Source organism: Drosophila grimshawi, unplaced genomic scaffold, assembly GCF_018153295.1.
Source record: "Drosophila grimshawi isolate 15287-2541.00 unplaced genomic scaffold, ASM1815329v1 contig_311, whole genome shotgun sequence".
NCBI lineage: Eukaryota > Metazoa > Arthropoda > Insecta > Diptera > Drosophilidae > Drosophila > Drosophila grimshawi.
The window spans coordinates 23,066,867-23,088,669 of NW_025063098.1; the positions used below are offsets into that span (position 1 = coordinate 23,066,867).

A 21,803-nucleotide genomic window follows, 5' to 3' on the forward strand; every position below is an offset into this window, starting at 1 on the left:
CTGCAATAGTATAAAAAACGTGTGCAACTCAAATGAAATACAAATTTCAAGAAGCAACGTGCACATTTTGGGCTGCCAACTTGCGTTAAGGAAGCAACCCTGCAAATTGAATATTATCCAACACTAAAATTAAAAAAATATAAAGACGCGCTGTTTAAATTGTTTCTTTGAAAAACTACTAAATAATATTGAAGTAAGTGCTTATAAAATCAATGCTTATCAAGTGCATTCTTAACACACATCACGTGAGCATGCTGACAACGACGCAAAACTACTAAATTATCCCACCTTGAACTTTGCGCGCGAAAGTAAGTTGGAAAAGCAAAAGCAAAACCAAGATTATAAGAAAATTAAGAATTACAAAAAGAGTGAGTGGAGATAACATGGAACACGCTGATTCGGCGTCTCCGCAAACCGAGTTGCATATCGACTACAAAACGCCCAATAAAACCAGATCAATGATTGAGAACGAGGTGTTGTTGGATAAAATAAATATATTGACAACCAAACCGGAGAATCAATCGCACAATGCAAAGGTAAGTTTACAGTTACATTATAATACGAACCGGAACAGGCACATGCCGTTATTTGGCACACACACTCAAACCCACTTATATTCATGTATACATCTATTAAAGTATAATTGTATTTATCTGTCTGCAGTTGCCGACAATTAGGGATTTTGTCATCATCAAGCCAATTAGTCGTGGAGCCTTTGGCAAGGTGTTCCTCGGCTACAAGCAGAACGATTCGAACAAACTGTTCGCCATCAAGGTGATGCGCAAGTCGGAGATGATCAACAAGAACATGGTCTCCCAGGTGATCACCGAACGCAACGCTTTGGCCTTGTCCCGTTCCCCATTCTGTGTGAATCTTTTCTACTCACTGCAATCGCTGTCTTCCGTTTATCTGGTCATGGAGTATATGGTGGGTGGTGATCTCAAATCCCTGCTGGCCATGTATGGCTACTTTGACGAGGCAACCGCTCGCTTCTACGTGGCCGAGATGGTCATGGCCTTGCAGTATCTGCATCAGCACGGCATTGTACATCGCGACATCAAGCCGGATAACATGCTCATCTCGGCTAGCGGCCATGTGAAACTTACCGATTTTGGCCTGAGCAAAATTGAATTGCGCCGCGATTTGGAGATATCCGATCTCATCAATTGTTCGCCCAATCTCAATGCTCGCACGCCGGGTCAACTGCTGTCGCTGACCTCACATTTATCATTTGGCTCCGAGAAGAAATTGCATGATTTCGGCGTTGTTGGCTGCGCCATGTTGACTACCACTTGCACGGGCACTGGCACCTCCAACTTAATGCAAGCCATGAACAAGCATAGCCTGATCTTGGAATTATCCGACAGCGAAGCAGACACATCCTTCAACGATGCGGAGAAGACGAACGATAGCAAAATCTCTGGAGTCTCTCCATTTTTCTCCGCTGAGGAGGTTAACGTTTCCATCACGCACACCTGCACCACCAACACCAATGTAAGTGCCAATTGATGTGGATCAACTACATAGATTATAGTGATTAACCATTTGCATGTATGTAGCTTGTGGACAGCAGCTCGTCTTCTTATCACACCTGCACATCGGCGGAGATCAGCAAGAGCTCGCCGCCTCCTGAGCCAACCACCGAGGGCGGCGCTCCGGAAACCACAAAGCGACGCGTTGTTTTTGTCCTAGATAGTGTCGGTGTCGATGCCAGTGCGCGGATCAATTGCCAGGTGAGTGCTTAGCTCAGCTCGGGCGAAAAGCAGTCTGCTTTAAATATGCATATACTTTATCCAATCAAAAGGGATGCAAATTGGCAGAGCAGGACAAAAACAAAATGGCTGCTGCTATTGCTATCGATGGTAAACACCAAGTTGCCGCCAAGTTGCCGCAAAATGCAGGTGAAGCCTTGCTTGAGTTTTCCATGGTGCGCCGGCGTTCGCTAGACGAGGTGCGTTAGATCCTCTGTGTGTGTCTGTCTCTGTTTGTTTTGTTTTGTGTATAATTAAAGATTAATGGCGATTGTCTTAAGTCATTCACTTTGGAACTCAATAATGATATACGAGTATGTGATTTAAAATTGGTGTTTGCTTTATGCTTTACTCATTTCAATAGTTCTTTATCTGTTTTCACTTTACTATATATTTACTTACTTTCATCTACGTTTTGATTGGTGTCCAGCAGCGCAATCGTAACTCCAAGCTTCAGGAGGATTCGGGGGTGTCTAGTCGAAAGGGCGATGACAACTCCAGCTGCCATCTGAATTTAAATAGCGAGAGCACCGCCTCCTCCATAGAGAAGAACACGGATAATATGAGTCAGTCCAAGGAGGAATACAGTTGCTCCGACTATTCGCGCAGGTTAATAATTAATAAGTACAGTTCCCACTGCAGCTCGATTTCATGTTGTTCATGTTTATTGTTGCAGCTATAACATGACAAATAACGCCAATGAGCTAAGTGGCATACGCATGAATTCACCATTTCGTAATCTGTCCAAGCACTTCAAGCGACCCGATTTCCTGCGCGGAATGAAGCGTAAAATCAATCTGGTCAATCGGTCGGATAACTTGTCCGGCATGGATACAGATGGCACTGGCAATGCCAGCACCAGCAGTGGTCTAACCCAAGAGATCGAGATACTCAACATTGGCAGCAGTACACCCAAGAAACGCAAGGCACGCTCATCGCCCATACGCGGTGTACTCAAGTTGCGTTCTCTGTCGGATGACGAGATGCCTATGCAGCAACTGCTGGGCTCCGAGGCCAGTGTGGCCAATGTGGTTTTCTCGACGCCAGTGTCGTCACAGAAGCAGCCACGTCGCGATGGCGGCCTGCTCGGTAAGTTGAAGGCTACACGCTTCGCCCTACCCCCATCCATAGATAACAGGAAGCCGGAGCATGCTCTGGCTGTCGAGAAATTGTCCGGTGCTCAGTATCATCTCAAGCTGGCCGACGATCCAACGATGTCACCTATCGATCACGGTGGCGGCAGTGCACCCAAAACGCCCAAAAATACCAACATCAACGTGAATACGCCCTTCCGCACGCCCAAATCTGTGCGACGTGGCGCACGCGTCTCCAACGAACGCATCCTTGGCACACCCGACTATTTGGCACCGGAGCTGCTGCTCAAACTAGGCCATGGCCCGGCCGTCGACTGGTGGGCGCTGGGCGTGTGCTTCTATGAGTTCATGACTGGCATACCGCCCTTCAACGACGAAACGCCTCAGAAAGTATTTGACAACATTCTCAATAAGAGTGAGTATCTTGATTTGTTAGCACAACTTTGAAAAATTGAATATAAATATATTTTTTTTAGATATTGAATGGCCTGAAGGCGATGAGGCATTGTCAGCGCATGCCATGGAGGCTGTGGAGCTGATGCTGACCATGGAGCCCTCGGAGCGCCCGGCCGCCAAAGAGGTGCAGCAGATGCGACAATTCGCCGGCATCGATTGGGAGAATATTGGGCATATGGAGCCACCGTTTGTGCCCACACCAGACAATCCCACCGATACTGGCTACTTTGAGGCGCGCAACAACTTGCAGCATCTGCAGTTATCCAATTTTGCATTGGATGACTAAACGATTTTCATTATTTCCTAGTTTTGTAAGTTAAGTGTTATTTATATGTTCTTTTTGTAGCAAATTGTACTTGTCAGGTTTTTAGGTATATTTTTTCTTTTAATATGTATGTTTCGTTGTTATCTTTCGGTTGGATCAATATTTATACATGTATGTCTGAATTCTAACTATAGCGATATTAAATATTTCGCTCAATTCCGGCTTTGTTACTGCCATTACGCTTAAGCCAATAACTCCAAGTATGCACGCTATAAACTGATTTTAAAATTGTTGTCTTTAAGATTAAGTAAGCATTTAAGTTTTGCATTTCAATACAAATGATACTAAATTATAAACAACTCAAATATATTGCTTGCAATTTCCAAAAAACAGCAAAAAAATCACTTTATTTTACTCTTAAATGTGCTGTGTAAATATGTGTTTTGTGTATATATATAAAGGTATATATCGATTTTTGTAATCCGTAGAAAAATACCACAATTGGCTGTTGCCTCAATCATATCAAGCTTTAATCTTTAAGTTTAAAATCGCAGTCCCACACCTCCGGAATGGTCGTTAGATAGCTCTCCTCATAGAACACATCGATCAGGCGACAGATCATGTGGGGAACAGCCCGCAAATCAGGCATTGGCTGCGCCTTGAGAATGCTTACGGCCCGGACGATCAGCGGCTTGACATCCGTGAATTTTTTGTTGGCCAAGAGCATGGCCAACTCCCGCATGGCGCTCTCGTACTCCTCACAAGGCAGCCGCATCTCACGGCTGGCTGAGAACAGCGAATAGATTATGCATGCCAGACACCGGGTGAGCACCTTGCGTCTGCAGCAATTATTAATAATTAATAGTTGTCTATAATTATAATATGTATTGTAAGATTGAGCCACATTACCTATTTGTGATGCTCTTCGCCTTGAGGCCAATGGCGCCCAGCAAACCATCGCTCCAGCCCTCTGCCTTTGTCGAGGCTAATTGAAGGTGGCGCGCCAGCATACAGAGCGCCTTCTTCACATGCTCCGATTCCTGAAGCAGCCTACAGCCGCGTGAGATTATCAGACCCCAGACGAGCGCCATGCGCGGTTCCGTTTGAGGATTGGTTTTTAGATTTTCCAACAACTGCGTCAGATCCTGCAGAAAGGTCACCTTTTCACCAGCCGATTCAATCTCTTCCAGTTTGTACAGCACAAAGATGTGCAGTGAAAAGAAATAACCACCACTCATGACTGGCATCAGTTCCAGTTTCGGCAGCGACATCTGCAGCGCCTCGAACAGTCCGCGCCAGCTAGGTGTGTGCCAAGGTGCGTTTGTCGACGAAGTGCGAAAATAGCACTCAATGCTCGACTCCAGCAGTGTGTAGATGCAGGAAATGTAGGTGTTCAGATGCCCAATGGCTGGCAGAGCGGCGCACATAACCAGATTGGCGGGAGAACACTGCTGCTGCCAGCGCACCAGAGTCTCGATGTGCAGGCTGAAAGTGAGGATTACATAATATTATAATGTAATATTCCAAGCTGGAAGTGACAAAGACTCTATAAAATTCTGATCGGCAGACTTAATTTGAAAACATAAGAAAAACTGGATCTGCTTGCTTCAAATCCAACACAATGGTTGCTGCCAATCACAGATGTGCCTTTCACATACAAAGCTTAAATTATATATGCCATCTGTCTGATCTTACTTGGAGATCTCCTCGCTTTGCGTCTGCGTGGGCGCGACTAGCTCGAGCATTAGATTGAGTGCCTCGCGACGCTGCTCCTCCAGCGTGCGCTGCGCACTGCTGCCGCTTATTGCCTGGTCAATGGATTGCAGTAGCTTTAGGAAGGCATTGGTAAAGGCGCGTTCACCCTCCTTGGTGGCCAGGAGCTTTTTTAGCTTGGCGCCACAGGTGCGCTGCATGCAGACCATGGAGCGTGTGTACAACATTCGCTTGGCCGTTGCCTGTATGACCACGCCTTGGGTGCTGCTCTCAGGCAGCATGGCGCAGGCCACGCGAAGCAGACTGCAATAAATGATGATGCAATAATCAAATGGTTTTGATTTGCTGGGATCATTTAGAGGCTTACTCGAGAACGGCGCGATCAGCGTAATTGGTCTCAGTGGGTAGCTGCAGCACAATGGCGGGCTCCACATTAGTCACGAACCACTTGAGCAACTGCTCCATTTCGGTGTACTCGACGAGATGCCACGGCTGCTTGATGGCATCCTCGAGTATCTTGCTCGTATTGGGATGCATGTGAATGTTCGGTTCGAATGCCAGTTTTATAAAGATGGCAAATAGATTCGAGAGAACGGCCACCGGCTGTGGCATCTGTGTGAACCATGCGCTCCAATCGATTCGGATGAAGATGTGACCGAGCATCGCATGCGACTCGGGTATAAAGCGCTGCAAGCTCTTATACAGCAGCTCAATGTGCGTCGCTGGCGGCAGGAAGCGCTCCCATGGCAGCTGGGCCAGTCCCTCGTGTATGGGCGCCAACACATGCCCCGCCACATTGAGTTGGGCAAAGTGATGTATATACCAGGCAAACACGTGCTCCAGTATTTTATTTGATGCCGGCAGATACTGCACCACCTGCACAATATTGCCAATAAAAGATCTGATCATGAGCTTGCTGGTGTCCACGTGCGGCTCACTCCAAGGCAACAGAATCTTGCCCTGATTTGGATTAAGTTGACGTATCCAGTGTGCAGCAGCACCTGCCTCCTGCTCCGTGTAAGGGATGAGCCAGGGCGCATACGTCTCCACTATTGAGCCGAAGACAATATCACTGACTGGTTAAAAAAAAGAAAAAAAAGCAGAAAAACATTTGGTAAACGTTTATAATATTTACTTTACAAATGACTCACTTTGATCGGCAAGCAGCTCCTGGTAGCTGAAAATGGCTGTTGCCAGCAGTACGTGTCCAAAGCAGCTAAACCACATGACCAGCGGCGAGCAGTAATCCTTGTGCTTTGGATACAGCCCATGGAGGCCATGATGGAGTCGCTCCTTTTGAAAGTGACGGGCAAACAGCAACAATGTGTCCGTTGCCGCCTTCATCGTAAACAGTTTTTGGCGACGAGCATAGTCAAAGCACAACTCGTGTACTTGCACCTCAGTGGTGGTTAGTGTCAGTGGAGCGCTGCCCGTGGGCATAAGTAAGGCATTAAGCAGATCGAGCAGCACCAGTGGCATTAGCTTTTGATCCGAAATGCGATCGAGTACCATCTGCATAACTTCACCGTAATGCTGTGGAAAGTCGTACGTGAAGATGTGCACTAAATGGCGACGGAATTGATCCTGTAAGATGCTGCTGTGTGGCTGTGACCATGATTCGAGCCCTTGCAGCACTAGCAACAAACATCGATTGATATCGCTGAGCTTAGGCTGAAACGTCTCCAGCCAGCTGGGCAGATCGAACTTGGAGAGCAGCACAAATAGAATATTGGTATCGCAACGCTTCAAATGTGAATCGATAAGGAACTCATACATGTCCAGGAAATGATCGGCACTGGTGCGACAAGGTACAAACACGCCGGCAAGCACCTCTACAAGATCACCGCGTCGCAGCGCCAGACGAAGAATATTCAATCCCTGTTCCAATTGATCGGCTTGCATGAAGACCTGTTTGAGAATAATAATTTATTATTAATGAATTTTATTAATATTTGAATAATACTCACGCCCAGTTCGCCCAATATCTGAGAGTAGAAATCGTGTGTGGGCTGAAACTTCTTTGTCGTATCGTTCATGTTGTCAACAACATGATAAAAGAAATTGACGCCGATAGATATTACTTTTTGATTGGATTGCTCTTGCAGCAGATGTTGTATGTAGCCGCCCAGTTCCTGGATGGCCTGTGCAAAGCCATCCACATTTAGGGCCAACATTTCGTCAACAATCTTCTTGTGACGCTCTCGATTCTTTTCCTGCTGGCGGGCTATTTGCGGATTGGGACTTATGGTTTCCTTCTCTAGCTTGATTTGAGCTGGTTTCACGCACTTTCGATTGCATTCCTTGATTATTGTCTCTTCATATGCAGTCATCGCATACGATGCTGGCACTCGTTCCAAATAGTCCAAGTTCAGAGAATTCACCTCCGATGTATTGTAGTGGAATTTACTGGAATTATATTGAATAGTTAAAGATAATGATAATAGTTAAAGATAATTGTATGTGACAAGTCAATGAATCTTACTTGGCGGTACTGTTCAGCGTTTGGATGCGACACTTTAGCTCGGACAGCGTATTGTTATCGATGGGTCGCTTCTCAACTTGGTCCGGGCGACTGTAGGTTGGTGGTGGCAGGCGTTTGTCATATGTGGACAGATGCATTTTGAGGCGCTGGACAGGTGGCAGACGTGGCTTGGGTTGCAGCGGAGTACGCAATTGCTTATTGGTGTGCAGCAGTCGATAAATCTTGGCAGACCATTGATCCGCCTGGTGACGCTGCTCCTTGCGCAGGTCAGCGGGACTGAGAAACTCTGTCCAGTGGGCGACGTGGCCGTTGAACAACTCCCGTAACTTTTCGCAATTGTACTGTGCCGGCAAATGGCCGGAATCGCTGGAGAACGTGTTGATCTGTGTGTCCTCCAGCCAGAGGGCACAGCTCTGCATCAGTTTGTTGCAACTGCGATACATGTGTGCCGCGGCATCGTCATTGGCACGCTTCTTGGCAATAGCAGCATAATAGACTTCTGCCGATTTCAGCTGTGCCTTTATTGACTTCATCAGCGTCACGTTGCCGTCGTAGAACTTTTGGGCGACTCCAAAGTTTTGATTGATATTGGGGCCATCGTCATCCGTCGGCAAGCGCCACAAATAGAGCTCGAAGAATTTCTGACAGACGATCGGGAAGAGAGCGTGTGTTGTGTCCATGCCGGCCAGGAGCTGAGCGTATTTGTAGATAACCAATTGTTGGGCGGGAAAAGCGTTCGTCTTGCTGAGCGACAAAGTTTTCTTAAGTGCCACATCCACTGACTGATCCGTAAGCTGACGCAACAGCTCTGGCCAAAAGCGTGTATCCTGAAGTCGAAATTCAATTTCGAGCAGCACAAGATTCAGCCAGCAATTCTGCGGCGATAGCACAGGAATACGCATGTTGACCTGCCCTCCAAACAGGGCTTTCAATCCGGACGACTTTGGCGGCATCTTCCAGTCGTTGCAGTCCTACGAAGTAAAACTTGTTTAGTATTCAATAACTCAGTGATTAGTGATTGTCGTCGTACCTTGTAGTAGTTATAAAAGAATTCGATTGCCTGCACGCGACAGTCGGCAAACTGGTAGGCAATACGCAGCATCTTGTCTAGAAGGTAGAGCACGTGCGTATTCTGGGCCCAGCCCGGTAGCATAGTGAAGCAATTGAGCCATACATTCATGAGATTTAGCGGAGAGCACAGCCCGTAGCTGAAGAAGAACAAGGACAAAACAAGCATAATTGTTATTTGTATGGGAAAGCATTGAAAATAATTATAAATATCAAGGTGCCAGCATATCTTTAAAAAAACTGCAATATTTTGCAGATAAAGAAGCAACTTTTAATTTATGACTGTCTCTGAAGCAAAATAAAGCAGTTCTTCATGCAATGACCTAATTTTCTACATATTAATCCTATACAAAATTACGGATTTATTGACAGATTCATTGAGATAAACAAAACAAACTCTATTTAGCCATATGTCTGCACCAGATATAAAAACTGTTATGCATTCCAAGTTTTATGATTAATGACTTGCCTGGTGTAGGACACAATTTGATGGTGCAACATATTGTCCAGCAATTCAAGAATAGGACCAATTGAATTGGCGTATACCATATCTTTGGCCAGCTTCAGGTAAGTTCTGTCCGCATTGAGCAGTGCTATGAGCAGTTTTTGGAAGCTGTAAGAAATATTGGAATAATCAAATAGTATATATTGATAATTTTATTAGGCTTACCTCTCACAGTTGGCCAGCGTGTCGGGCGTTTCAAGGAACAGTGGCACAATAAGCTCCAGACTTCGTATGACGGCCGCATGGCGATGGTCGCCAATCAGCTGGTGGAGCAACTCGAAGCCATGCTGGCATATTAGCGGAATCGAATGGCCATGCAAACTGACCAGGACGGCAGCATAGAGTGCTAAGGGACGTTGCTCGTTGACGCCCTGGCTGATCATGTCCAAGCGTTCCATGTCCGGCACAAAGAGCAACGGCTCTGTGGGATGCTGGAGAGTGCGTTTGACCGACTCCACACTTTGATCCATGAGGTGCAGACGCAGCATTGAGATCATACGCCAACACCAGTTGGTAAATTGTTCTCGATTGGACTGCGTGGAGTCGATAAGAGAGGACACCTGACGCACGCTCTCCGAGATGCCCGAGACACCGATTACCTCCGACGCATGCTTGGTGATTGCTTCAGTGACCAGACAAGCCATGCGGACGTGAATATTGTGCGGCAGATAGAGACGACCCTCTTCATCGAAGCCCCAGTTGAGATGGCCAATGATTAGACGCGCCAGTTGATTCTGTGTCGACTGGTAATCGAAGTGAAGCAACCAGCTCGACAGCAGCTCAAAGCTGTCCATACTCGGATGCCAGCTCTCCAGTGGCAGCGCCTTAAATAGATACGCCGCCTGCTCAATTTCACTGAAGCGCGTCTTCAGCTGCAGCAGTAGACAGTCCAAGAGACCCTCATAGACCAGCGTTATGTTTACCAACGTATCCCTTGCAGCCTTATAGCAAAACTCTCGCGTGGCTTGATGCAGAAATCCGATCTGCGAAAATATGGAAATGTTTTAGCAAGTCATTTATAGGACAGATATCGTTCTTAGAATGATATCTTCAATCTTGTATAGTTCCCAGTTGTACAGAAATAAATAAAATAAAGTCACCTGAAAGATGGTCAAACAAATGATGCGAATAATTTGCCAATCTTTGGTCGGATCGCGTCCGTTGGCCATCTCGAAGAAGGCCTGCAGCAGATAGTACATATCCTCGGCGGATACATCAGCATTGGCCAAATCAAACTTGCCCCAGAAGTCCGTATGAAATGCCTCCTCCGGATCAGCGGATAGCTGTGTGCTGAAGTCACTGGGAAAGCCAACGTTTAGATAATAGAACAGATGCCAAATGATATCAGCATTTAGCGTGGAATAAGGCAGCGTTGAAAAGTACTGCCATGTGCCTAAATTACGAGAGCTATAAATATATCTGCAGGCTCGAATGAGCAATGCCTGCATTTCCAATTCGATACGTTCACACAGCTCCGGCGACTTGTGCAAATTGTTGTTGCTGCAAATGGTGATTTAAATTTAGTTTAATACATTCGTTCGTTGTGCGAGCACAACTCACCAGAAGAGTTCGTAATAATCGAAGCCATATTGTAGGCAGTGGCGCACAAGGCGTCCCAGACGCTTGGCCAGCTGCTTGTACCGCTCGTTGTTGTAGGTCAACATGCCCTCTCCCAGCGTCTCCACTAATTGGGCGAAAAATACAACAACGGTGAGCATCTGCTGAGGTGTAATCATGTCCGGTTCAATGATGTAGTCTTCGAGGAATTTTTCAATGCACATTGCAGAGCTGAAAATTGAAAGCAACACAAATCTTTGACGTCTCTCTCGATCCACCTTTGTGTGTAACAACTTACGTGAAGAGCTTATCGAAGGGTAGCTGATTGAGCAGTGCTATCAAATCAGTCTCCTTGAGGCCAACATATTCGCCTGTTGGCGTCAGTGTATCTTCCCCATCCGAGTCCAACATCGTCCAGCCCTCACCGCCACCTGTGGGTCCGGCGAGCTCCTTTTGGGCTTGCACCTGACTCTTGAGGTACTCGCTGCGCTTTTTAATGGGCAACAGTAGAATTTGCAGCACGGCCAAGCAGTGATTGACTTCTGGTGAATTCAGTGGCAGCGGCAGCTCATTGGGTTGCGAGCCCTTGGCCATTGTCTGCGACTGTGCCTGGGCTACCATGCCCGGCAGCTGTAAAAACTCCGCCGCCCAGGCACCGACGCCATTGGGGCAACGCAAGATGTTGAAGAGCAGAAACCAATGATCCTCCTTGGTGGCCAGCAGCAGCTGCATTGCAATAAGTTTGCGAAGCCACAGCTTGAGATCGGCATCAAAATCCTAAAGCAAAGACTCGTTTAGTGGATATTCAATGGATTGGAAGTACAGTGGACACTCGCAAATTAGAAAGCTTCGAAATGATAAATATGAGTCGAAGATTTAAAATGAGACAAGCTGTTTGCATTCAGAATTGAAAAAATAATACCGCATTTGGGCTGGGTCGTCGCGCAAAGCTGAAGAGAATGGAGATGGCGCGCCTAAGTTTGGCGACACAATCCAGAGCCGGTGCCTGCAACTGGCTGTGCAGCACAACAGATGCCTGCACATCGACACCTGGATAAGCGAGTAGATCATTGATGATTGCATCGATTCGGACTTTGGTTATCTTTGCCTCAACCAGATTGGTGGTATACGCGTGGCACACCAGATCATAATGAACGGTTAAATACTTGTTCACGTATTCCAGCATAGTGCGATTAAGCTTAATGCATCTAGAAGAGCAAAGATTGTGATTATGGATTTGTTTTAATCGAGAGCTGCTCTTGTTGCTTCACTCACTCGTAAGTTGTGGTCTCTCTGACGACGGTGCCGTCGCCGCAGGTGCCGCTGAAGGTGCGACTCACGTTCTCCCGCTTCCACAGCTTCTGCTCTGTTTCGCGGCTCATTCGGTAATTGCTATGAATGTCCTGCAAATTGGATGTGAGTTTGGCCTGTAGATTAAAATACTCCTGGAGTGCCAGATAGAGCGGATCCGTTTCACTCGATTCGAGCAGTGTGCTCATGAGAAACTCCAATTCGAATTGCTTGACCAGTTCCAAGTCGGTGCACTGATAGACCTGCTTTAGCTGATCGCTGCTAAACGGTTTCAAGTGACTGCTGGCGAGCGCAAAGCCGGGCGAGCTCACCCGCGTCCGCTGCTTGTAGACAATCTTTGTCTTCTGCTCCTCGGCGAGGGCATTGCTTATGCGTATTGGCTGCAGATTGGGATATTGCACAAGGGGAACACTGCTTGCCGGCGCACATGGAGCACTGGGCGCTGTCTCCTCCAACTCCGGCTCCTCCTTGACTTCTGCTGTTGTCGTTGTTGTTGCTTCTGCAAGTTGATCGGTTTGTATGTCATTTGATATGCAGCAGTCGTGGCTGATGATGGTATTGGCTTTGTGGGTGCTACTGCTGGCCTTGGCGGCCACACGCTCGAACTCTTCCAGTAGTGACGCATTCTCCAATTGTCTTTGTTCGTTCTCACAACTTGTTGATAACAGCTCATCGTTTTCTTCTTCTTCTTGTTCGATATGTCGGTGTTCGTTCGACGTCCTTTGCTTTTTTGTTTTCTGCACGTAGTTGTTGCATTAATATTTCTTATTATTATTATTTACTTTCTGATACATACTTCTTTTTTTGGCTTAGCCAAAGTAGCCATTTTTATTATCGGCTACCGTTTGTTGGTTTAACTTCTCCTGTGAATGCGTTTTACGTGCTTTGCATTTCGTTGCACCGCTTACAATAAAACCCCCTATATAAAAGTGCTGATTAGTGTTAGTGATGAGCAGCAGCATGTTCTAACTAGATATCACAATATAATGCAATATGCACATTGCATTTCCAATTGTTTGAAATTAAATAATTTCATATTTGTTTTTCTTTTGTGTTATTGTTTTGATTACCTTTCAGCTTGTTTTTTCTTCTAATATTCTACGAATTTAGCTTTTATCGAGCCAGTGAACTTTAACCAGCACTGTTGTCGATCAGCTGTTCACGAAATGGACAATTGACAAACAGCTGAGCTTCGACTCGATGGGCAGCACTGTATTAGTTACAGTGTGGCAGCACTTTTAGGAAATGGCTGTTGACTTTTGACGAGGCTTTTGAAATTGAAAAATATAACGGTATTTAAATTCCTAGCGATGAAACTTTAAGCGATTTATAGATTACTTAAGTGATTGTTGTTCGACTAGATTTAAAAACAAATTTATTCAGATTATATTTTAGATTTGATATAATTCAGTATCGAGTTATTTCCATATTAACCTGGAAACTAAAATGTATCATTCTCCAGACTTTGGTAGTATTAAATAAATGCATTTGATTTTAATTTAAATACATTTGTCTTATTTATTGCACGAATATATAGATAATGATAAAATTAAAAATTCTGGTATTGTTTTTGCTTACATATATATAAGTACATAAACATTAAATAGCTTTCTCTACACAACGCTCAAAAATTAATATTGCAATAGGCGTAAATGTATACTCTTGTACATAAATCACAGCATCTTTATCGACTTTGATACACTGAAGGTGTAGGACTGACTTAATTAGTTTACATGATGCCTTAGCTTACGACAATCTACAGACTAACTCTATAAATTACTTATTATTATCCATTGATTTATGCAGCATATGCAGAGGGTTTCGTACATTGCCTCACAATAATGTCGCCTTGGGGTTGAGCTGTCGATAGGTGCCCATCTCTCCCGATGGCACAGTGTCCATCTGTATCCTACTGGTATCGCAAATCGAGCTGCGCTGCTCCCGCCCATTGTCAGTGCTGGAGCCATCCGTAAATATCACGGCAATGGGATTCCTCTTCTCCTTTGCGGCGCGCAAATTTGTCTCGTTGGCATCGAAGGCATGATTAATTTTCTCCTCTTTGCATGTTGTCGTTGCCGATGAATTGCTACTACTGCGCCTATTTAGACCCGATTCCTCCTCGTGCTTAATGTAGTAGGGTTTGGGCACATTCAGGCGTTCGTAGCACCGGAAGATAAGCGGATGCAACAGCTTGGCGTCGTACTCATCATCTGCATGCTGGGTGAAGCAACTGATCAGTGTCCCGATGAGAACCGTCAGCATTGTGCCAATCAAACTATAGTACATAAAGCTGATCGAATAAAATGTATCCAAAGTTGACCTAAAATGAGAAGAGCAGAAGTTAAAAACCAACCGTACAAGGATAATATATATTTATCAAGATCGGGTAAGGAATAGTTATTCTTACCGCTCATTAGCAATCCTGGGCGACGGATCTAAGAATGTTTGATTGTCAACATCGATCGGTGTGTGCTTCAATAGCCAAGGCAGCTCATCGATTCCACTGCTTGGCTTGGCAATTGATCGCGAGAAGGTGCTGTTGGAGCAACCCTTAGAATGGATTCAATGTGATTATTTGGACAACTTGCTTCAGCTTCTTTCAGCTACTTACATCTGTTGTGGTGGGCAGCATTGTGGAGGGCTTGTCAATGGTCATGCTACCGCCAATGATCCAGAGCACGAAAGCGCAAGCAGTGATCATGCCGGCGGATGTGCCTTTCCAGTTGGCCACGGGCACCATCATGGCCAAAATGAAGCAGCCCAGCAGCGGCCCAGATGTGGCCGAGAAAACGAGCAGCGACGATTCAATGACGCCGGAGAGCAGACCGACTCCAAAGGCCACACCCATAATAATCAGACCGCAAACAATGGTCACAATTTTAATAATTCTCAATTGCTGGGTATCGGTTAAGCCCTTGAATCGGGGCAACTGCGACAGGAAATCCTCCCAGAAAACGGTGGACAGAGAATTTAGATTGGAGACCATCATGCTAGATTAATACCCAAAGATTAGCTTTGCGCTCATATATGCAATGATGTAAGTGACTTACCAGAGTGCACCATTGAATAGTGTGGCCATGAAGATGCCCACAAAGCCGGGCACAAAGCCCAGCTGATCCTCCACGAAGAATGGTAAAATCTCATCGGGCTTTCTGATGTAGCCCTCAGCATAAGGGTCACAGTTGACGTACGTGGAGTAAATGACCATGCCCGACATCCAAGAGAGTGCAAAGAACACGAAAACAATAGGCAAGTTGCTCAGCATGACCCTAAAAAAGTGAATGGACAATAATAAATAATACGAGTGAAATATCGATAGACTATCAGAAACAGGTAATCAAAATTTGAAACATGAAAATTTTATTAAAATAGTGAAATTCTTACTTTCGCACCTCCTTTAACGACTTGAGACTGACGTAGCGCTGCATAAAGTTCTGCTGGCAGCCAATCTGTGAGAGCGACATAAACAGCTGCCCCAGCCAGGCAGAGGTGGTATCCACGCGCACCGTAAAATCGCCGGTAAAGTTCCAAAAATTTAAGCGTCCTATGCGAAATGAGAGTGAAAGTGAACAGTGAACAATAGAAAAACAAGTGCGTATTGTTTGGAGTGCAGTTGCAGTCGTCTTGGCAAATATGTATAAATGTCGGTTTTTTGTGTGTTTAATGGCATCGTCACATGGCTCGATTCCCAGTGCTCGGCAATTGTCAGTCAGTATTACAGCCAGGCAGACTCCAAGTTGAAGCTCAAGCTGAAGCTGAAGTGACAAAATGCGCCGCCGTCAGACATTTATTACTGTCGTCACGGAACTCATCCCAAGTAGCTGTGGTGATGGTGCTGCTGCTGCTGTTTTATATGCCACTTTTATCATCATCATTTATGTGCATAATGAGCCGACGCAACGGCTACAACAGCAGCAATAACAACAACAACAGCAACAGCAACATCAAAAGCAGCAGCAGCAGCAGCAACAACAGCAACCCAAAATGGATGCCATTTTAATAGTCATCATTCGTCAGCATAAATATGAAACTGGCACACACATACACAAAGCACACCCACAAGCACACACACAGTACACACACACATATGTTATTTGACAGGACACGCTAATAAGCTGCCATGATCAATCGAAGCCAATCTCCTGGCCGAACCTTCCAAAATGATTGCCTACCATTGTCACGGTTCAGCTGGTAAACGTTCTTTGGCCCGCCGCTGGAGATGGTACCCTTAATGCAGACCGCAATGGTTACCAGCAGAATGGTTACAGTTTGGATGACGTCCGCATTAATGGCCGCTTTAAGTCCGCCCTAAAAACAAATGAAGGATATCAAACAATGGCCGGCCCCTAGATGGAACTACTTTTACACTTAGAAAAATATGTTGATCAGATAGCGAACACTCTCTTCGTCTTGTAAGATTGAAATTCTCAAATGACAGACTTTCTTGGAATTAGTTACACAACAGATTCAAGTGAATCATAAATCAAGAACTCGATTACTTTGAATAAGTACTTAAATCAATCCTGATTTCATCTTAAAAGAGAGACGTTCATTTTCTCTAAATGCACTTACTTACCATAATGGTGAAGAATATGCAAATGGCCGACAGGCCAACAATGGAGGCCCAATAGGGTATACCAATGACCGCGGATAGTGCCACACTGGGCGTATAGACTGTGATGCCCAGGTTACAGATTTGCCGCACGATGTATGTGGCAGAGGCGAGGCAGCGAACGGTGCGACTCTTGAATCTGAAATTGAGTAACGAAGGGTTTGGTGACAGGTGAGTACAATGTGCTTAGTGGTTTTGCCGGCTCGATTTACGGCATTAATTAAGAAACATGAACAAAAACAGGAACGGAAACGGGTTCGGGTATGGGAAGATGAAGTGGCTGAGGAGAGGTGAAGGAGGAACTGGCCCGATGCCCGGCCGGCTCCTCATTTATTTACTTTTATTAGCTGCGTTTATTAAAGTTTTAATGGGTTTGCCCTTTTTATGCGCGCGCACTTCTCTCTTTTTTTTTATGATTTACTGCAGCTGTAAAATGAGGGCGTTTACAATAAGTGGGCGATGGCATTCATAAGGCGTGGCAACTGCAGCTCAAATTACTGCCGTGCCACCAATTTACGACAGCTGAGTAAGAGGCAAAAAAACAAAGAAAAAAAATAAAACAAAAAGGCACAAAAATGGAGCGAGCCGGATTCTAACAGCGAATGCCAACAAAATTGGCAAGTTCGTAACTCGTTTTGATTCTTTTTATAGTTGTGTCGGCCTTTTTATGAGGCTCCCTCGTCTGGGCCGGAAGGCAGGCAAGCACATGGGATATAAAAATTTGTGTGTTAATTTGATGTAAAATGCGCGACAAGGCGCCAAGTGCCCCAAAGAGGTATCCAGCTTCAGCTCCTTAATCGCTTAGAATGCGCTCGTCGCTCGGGTAATCAACTTGTTGGTGTCATATCCATGAGTGGCCCTATTGAAGAGATTTATAGCGACCAGCTGGGCTGCAAGTGTGCCAATGGGTTAAACTTGAATTTATCGAATTGAGTTTGTCCTTCAAGTCCTTGAATTTAAAATTTTATATAAATAAAAAATCTGTAGTCGATTTTTATATCGCTAATATAAATCTTTTTCTAGTCTAACTATTCTAAATGGTTAAAAGGCATCTTTAAATGTTTATTAGTATAATTAAAGTTTTTAGTTTCATATCGATTTTTAAAGACTAAGTCACTGGGCTTAAGGAGAAATATGATTTTAAATGCGACCTTGCCTTGACAATTGTAGAAACATTTCCATTTAATAACACATGGATTTAAGAATGATGGCGCAAATGCAATCTGCTTAATGGTGAGCATTTGCCACCATTTGTGCGTGCGATTAGCAGTCTCCGCATAAGTGCTTAAGATATAGCTGGCAATTGGGGACTAAGTAGCGCAATTAAGGCTTCACCTCTGAATTGCATGCATACTACACACATACACATGTATATGTGAATGTGCACATAGAAATGTATATATATATATATATATATATGGAATGTATGTATAACTAAGCTGACTGTATAATCCACTGTTGGCTTTATTGATGGTTCACTAAATGATTAATAGCCACCTTCGAATACATATTTATTAGCCAGTGTTGTCATCAAGCTCCGGCTTATATATGCTCAGACATAAGTATGAATGATTGAGGGGCGAGTTGTGCACCATGGCAGAACCCCAGGACAACCATCAGCAAGTCATTAAAAAGCGATATTAAAACCAAAAGAAAAATAAAGTGTCATATTGTTATAAGTGGGTGTGTGTGTGTGTGGAGAAAGGATATGTCAATCAATAAACAAACATCAATCGGACACGGTTCCCCGTTACCCCACTACAAAGCACCCACTATTCCCTCAGCGAGCTCTTGTATTTGTTGAAGCATTATGGGCGCTTAATTGCACATTCTGCCCGTTTGTAAATTCACTGCTCTCATGGGCTTAAGCGGCTTACATACTCGACAGCGTGTACAACATGTCGCATGCGTTATGCGTTATATATATTTTAATTATGACAGTGCTGACCTAGTTAACTACAAGTGCATGTGGTTTGTGCGGGCGAGCAAATGAGCGAATGTGTGTCTGTGTGTGTGTGTGTGTCTGTGTGTGTGTGCCTCCTTGTCATAAAAATGTCTGAGCATAATGCAAGTGATGCCGCACGGCTTTACTAAAATACCATTAAATATGGCAATCGAGCAGGCTAATTTGGCGTGGACCTAATGATGAGCATCGAAACGATGAAAGGCGGAGCGCAGACCGCAAATTGCAAGGGCGTGTCAATTGAAAACCAACAAAGAAACGGATATCTATATATAAAGCAAGAGAGAATGAGTGAGTGAGAGAGTGAGAGAGAGTGAGAGACTGAGAGAAAGGGACTATGGCAAACGTTTATTTAGGCATTTGCACATGACGAAAATCATTGTCGCCCATTTTGTTGTTGCTGTTTGAGCTCCTGTAGCGGAAATTGATAAAGAAATGTTATTGTGGTGAACAAGAAAACACAAGACACACACACACACACACACAATACACACACACATCCACAAACATATTGCTCGTTCTCTTGCCTTGTTTTTTTTTTTGGGCGAATATCTCGCAGAGTGCCGCTTGCGGTCAATTTTTGCCTGATATGTCAATTTAATATGATTTATGCGATTTATTGTTACTGACGCTCTCTCTCTCTCTCTCGCTCTCTCTTTGTGTTTTTGTCTCTTGTGTTACATTGGTGCATGTGTTTGTCGTTGTTGTTGTTTTGTTTTCCTTGTGGCAATCGTTTTTCATTTAGCCTGTTAACATCGTGTTCATCACAATAAGTGCTATGCATCTACCAATCTCATTCCATTGCTCTCTCTCTCTCTCTCTCTCTCTCTCTCTCTCTCTCTCTCTGTCCCTTTCACCCTGTTTACACTCACTTTATATGTTAGATATTTATATTCAATTGCTCCTCTTTCTCTTAGCTGTCTATGTGAGTGATGACCCGAGGCTTTCGCTGCCTGTCCGCCTGCATATCTGTTGATTGAGCACACTGGGCTTGGCACAGTGGGCTACTTTTATGTTATATGGATTTTAATTGATTTGCCTTTTAGCCAATACTAGTTTCACTCCCCTTCTCTTTGAATTGCATTACTGGATTCCATTTTAAAGGCGGCACGGTGTTTGAACCACAGCGTGAACTTAATTTAATAACATCATTTGCAGGTAAATGACGCAATAATTGCATAATTATGCAATAATTACGGCTGCAATGCCTGTGGACAGCAAGCGTTCATGCGATTACCAAGGCGAGGCCACAAGGACAAGCCAACCAACCAACCAATAATGCTTATTGCCTTGCTGCGCACCGGCTAGCCTCTGCCACCGCTGCCCCCTCTCTTTCTCTCTCTCTCTCTCTCTCTCTCTCTCTGTCTTCAGTTGCGGCCATTTATGCAATGCATTCCCGGTGCTATGGCCATTTGTTGGTAGCCTTGGCTCTGTCTGTGTGCGTTATGACTGCCTGATCCGCTTGGCTCATTGACGTTTTGCTTAGGTTCGCGGACATCATTTATCAATGCGACTGGCCGGGTCTATAGTCAGTTTCAGTTATGAGCAAAGGCATAAATTAGGCAGCAAAGTTTAATGTGGCAAGTGGGGCATAATCGCAGCTTTGGGTAGCTTCGATTGCTTTGGTCCACTGCGTCGAGCTAATTTTAGAATCAAAAACGAAATCTGTGGCCAGCTGGGAGTTGTCATTTGATTGGATTAAATGCCGCGCATAAATAAACATAATCAGGCATGTTGTGTTGCTTGCGATAAAAGCCAGATCGTCTACTCCCCACACGTGCTGCCCTGGCTGGCTTGGGTGAAAGGTACGAATGAATGGCGTGTAAAAAGCTAAAACCAAGTTACAGCCAACAACTTTGTTGTCTTTGAATTGCAAATCATGTCGCCACTTAGTCGCTGCCAACATACCAAAAATGTCTTTATTTATGCGTGCATGTTGCCCCTTAAATTTGTTCGCTTCTTTTCGTGTTTTTCTTTCTTTTTTTTTTTACGAGTGTGCTCACCAGCTTTTGACCTGTGTGTGTTTGTGTGTGCGTGTGTGTGTGAGAGTCGGTATGTTATATGTATGCTGGGGCACTCTGGCTGGCACTTGTACATCGTAAATATTCAAGCGGAATTCAAATGCACTTACAAGCGAGCGCACTTTTCGGCACTTTTCGGTGTTGGTTCTCGGTCTGGGTCTGGCTCTGGCTCTGACTCTAACTGTGGCTCTGTGGATCTCACTAAGTGCTAACAAGTGTCTTATTGATCCACGGCCAAAACAAGCCCCAAATCAATTTATTTACTAGTCCTTTGTGTGTGTGCATGGGTGTCTGAGTGTGTGTGTCTTTGTGTGTGTAATGATTGTCTTGCATTCAGCTGGAATTCCATTTCGCATTTGAGCAACCACAATTTTTTTTTTGTTTTTTTTTTTTTCTGTTTTGGCAAACGCCACTGCGAGGGCGAGTCAAGAACTTGACCATTGAACTCGGCGAGGGCGCAATGGCGTTAACAAAAAGTCAGCTACAAATCTCGGCCAACAAATACTCGGTACCACTCGAGCTTGAGCTGAGGGTAAGAGGCAAAGGCCATGTGCTGAGTGGCAGATGTCACTAGCGGCAGCCTTCTGACAAGTATACAAAAAGGAAGTCTTGTATTGGTGTATGTGTGTGTGTGTGTGTGTGTATGTGTTATGTGTGTGAGTATTAGTGAAATTGCTCCCAGCAGGAAATTTGAGTGTGGCATAAGGCACATTGTTTCGATTTATAAGGCATAGAAAATACATTTTTTATGCTTTTGATTTAAATACATAAATGAAAACAGCTGAAAATAAGAAAAATACACCCTCCCGGGGTGTGCAAGTTAAGGCCTTTGTTAGTACAAAATTATGGTATTAAGTTTACAAAGGTATTAAAAATCATTACATTAAGATCGCAGTTCTTGGGAACTTTTGAGCTTAATTTTGCTTTTATGTGCGACTTCAACTTTTAATCTATGTAAATATTCAACTTCAATTTGACTTAATACAAAAAGCTTCTTAATCGCTA

General features: G+C 44.6%; 3 protein-coding genes across 8 annotated transcripts in view; 1 reads left to right on the plus strand and 2 right to left on the minus strand.

The window, feature by feature from the left end:
• The first annotated feature begins 12 nt into the window (after positions 1-12).
• On the plus strand, positions 13-3,967 carry LOC6568423 (serine/threonine-protein kinase greatwall). Of its 2 annotated transcripts, none has more exons than XM_032740743.2 (7): positions 13-536; positions 664-1,494; positions 1,560-1,733; positions 1,805-1,951; positions 2,182-2,360; positions 2,428-3,260; positions 3,322-3,910. In XM_032740743.2, exons 1-7 carry the CDS (start codon positions 384-386, stop codon positions 3,585-3,587), a joined length of 2,583 nt encoding a protein of 860 aa, XP_032596634.1. In that variant the 5' UTR covers positions 13-383; the 3' UTR covers positions 3,588-3,910. The 2 variants fall into 2 exon arrangements, with proteins under 2 accessions (XP_032596634.1, XP_001994728.1); XM_001994692.3 differs by having other exon boundaries at positions 39-536; positions 2,185-2,360; positions 3,322-3,967.
• On the minus strand, positions 3,932-13,302 carry LOC6568422 (ectopic P granules protein 5 homolog). Its single transcript, XM_001994691.2, has 17 exons — positions 13,273-13,302; positions 12,999-13,121; positions 12,167-12,939; positions 11,814-12,099; positions 11,190-11,668; positions 10,895-11,122; positions 10,435-10,834; positions 9,500-10,317; positions 9,299-9,442; positions 8,792-8,969; positions 7,762-8,732; positions 7,247-7,685; positions 6,431-7,187; positions 5,647-6,355; positions 5,262-5,582; positions 4,476-5,051; positions 3,932-4,405 (listed from the first exon to the last, which is right to left on the minus strand). Exons 2-17 carry the CDS (start codon positions 13,026-13,028, stop codon positions 4,096-4,098), a joined length of 7,419 nt encoding a protein of 2,472 aa, XP_001994727.2. The 5' UTR covers positions 13,029-13,121; positions 13,273-13,302; the 3' UTR covers positions 3,932-4,095.
• Positions 13,303-13,694: 392 nt separating this feature from the next.
• Positions 13,695-21,803, minus strand: part of LOC6568412 (sodium-coupled monocarboxylate transporter 1) — a 35,188-nt gene continuing 27,079 nt past the window's right edge. For all 5 annotated transcript variants that reach the window (XM_001994689.2, XM_032740568.1, XM_032740567.1 and 2 more), the window contains 7 exons: positions 16,779-16,953; positions 16,375-16,510; positions 15,587-15,746; positions 15,253-15,471; positions 14,814-15,192; positions 14,610-14,752; positions 13,695-14,522 (listed from right to left, as the gene is read on the minus strand). In XM_001994689.2, the coding sequence (XP_001994725.1) occupies positions 14,036-14,522; positions 14,610-14,752; positions 14,814-15,192; positions 15,253-15,471; positions 15,587-15,746; positions 16,375-16,510; positions 16,779-16,953 (1,699 nt within the window). In that variant the 3' untranslated portion in view covers positions 13,695-14,035. The remainder of the gene's footprint in view (positions 14,523-14,609; positions 14,753-14,813; positions 15,193-15,252; positions 15,472-15,586; positions 15,747-16,374; positions 16,511-16,778; positions 16,954-21,803) is intronic.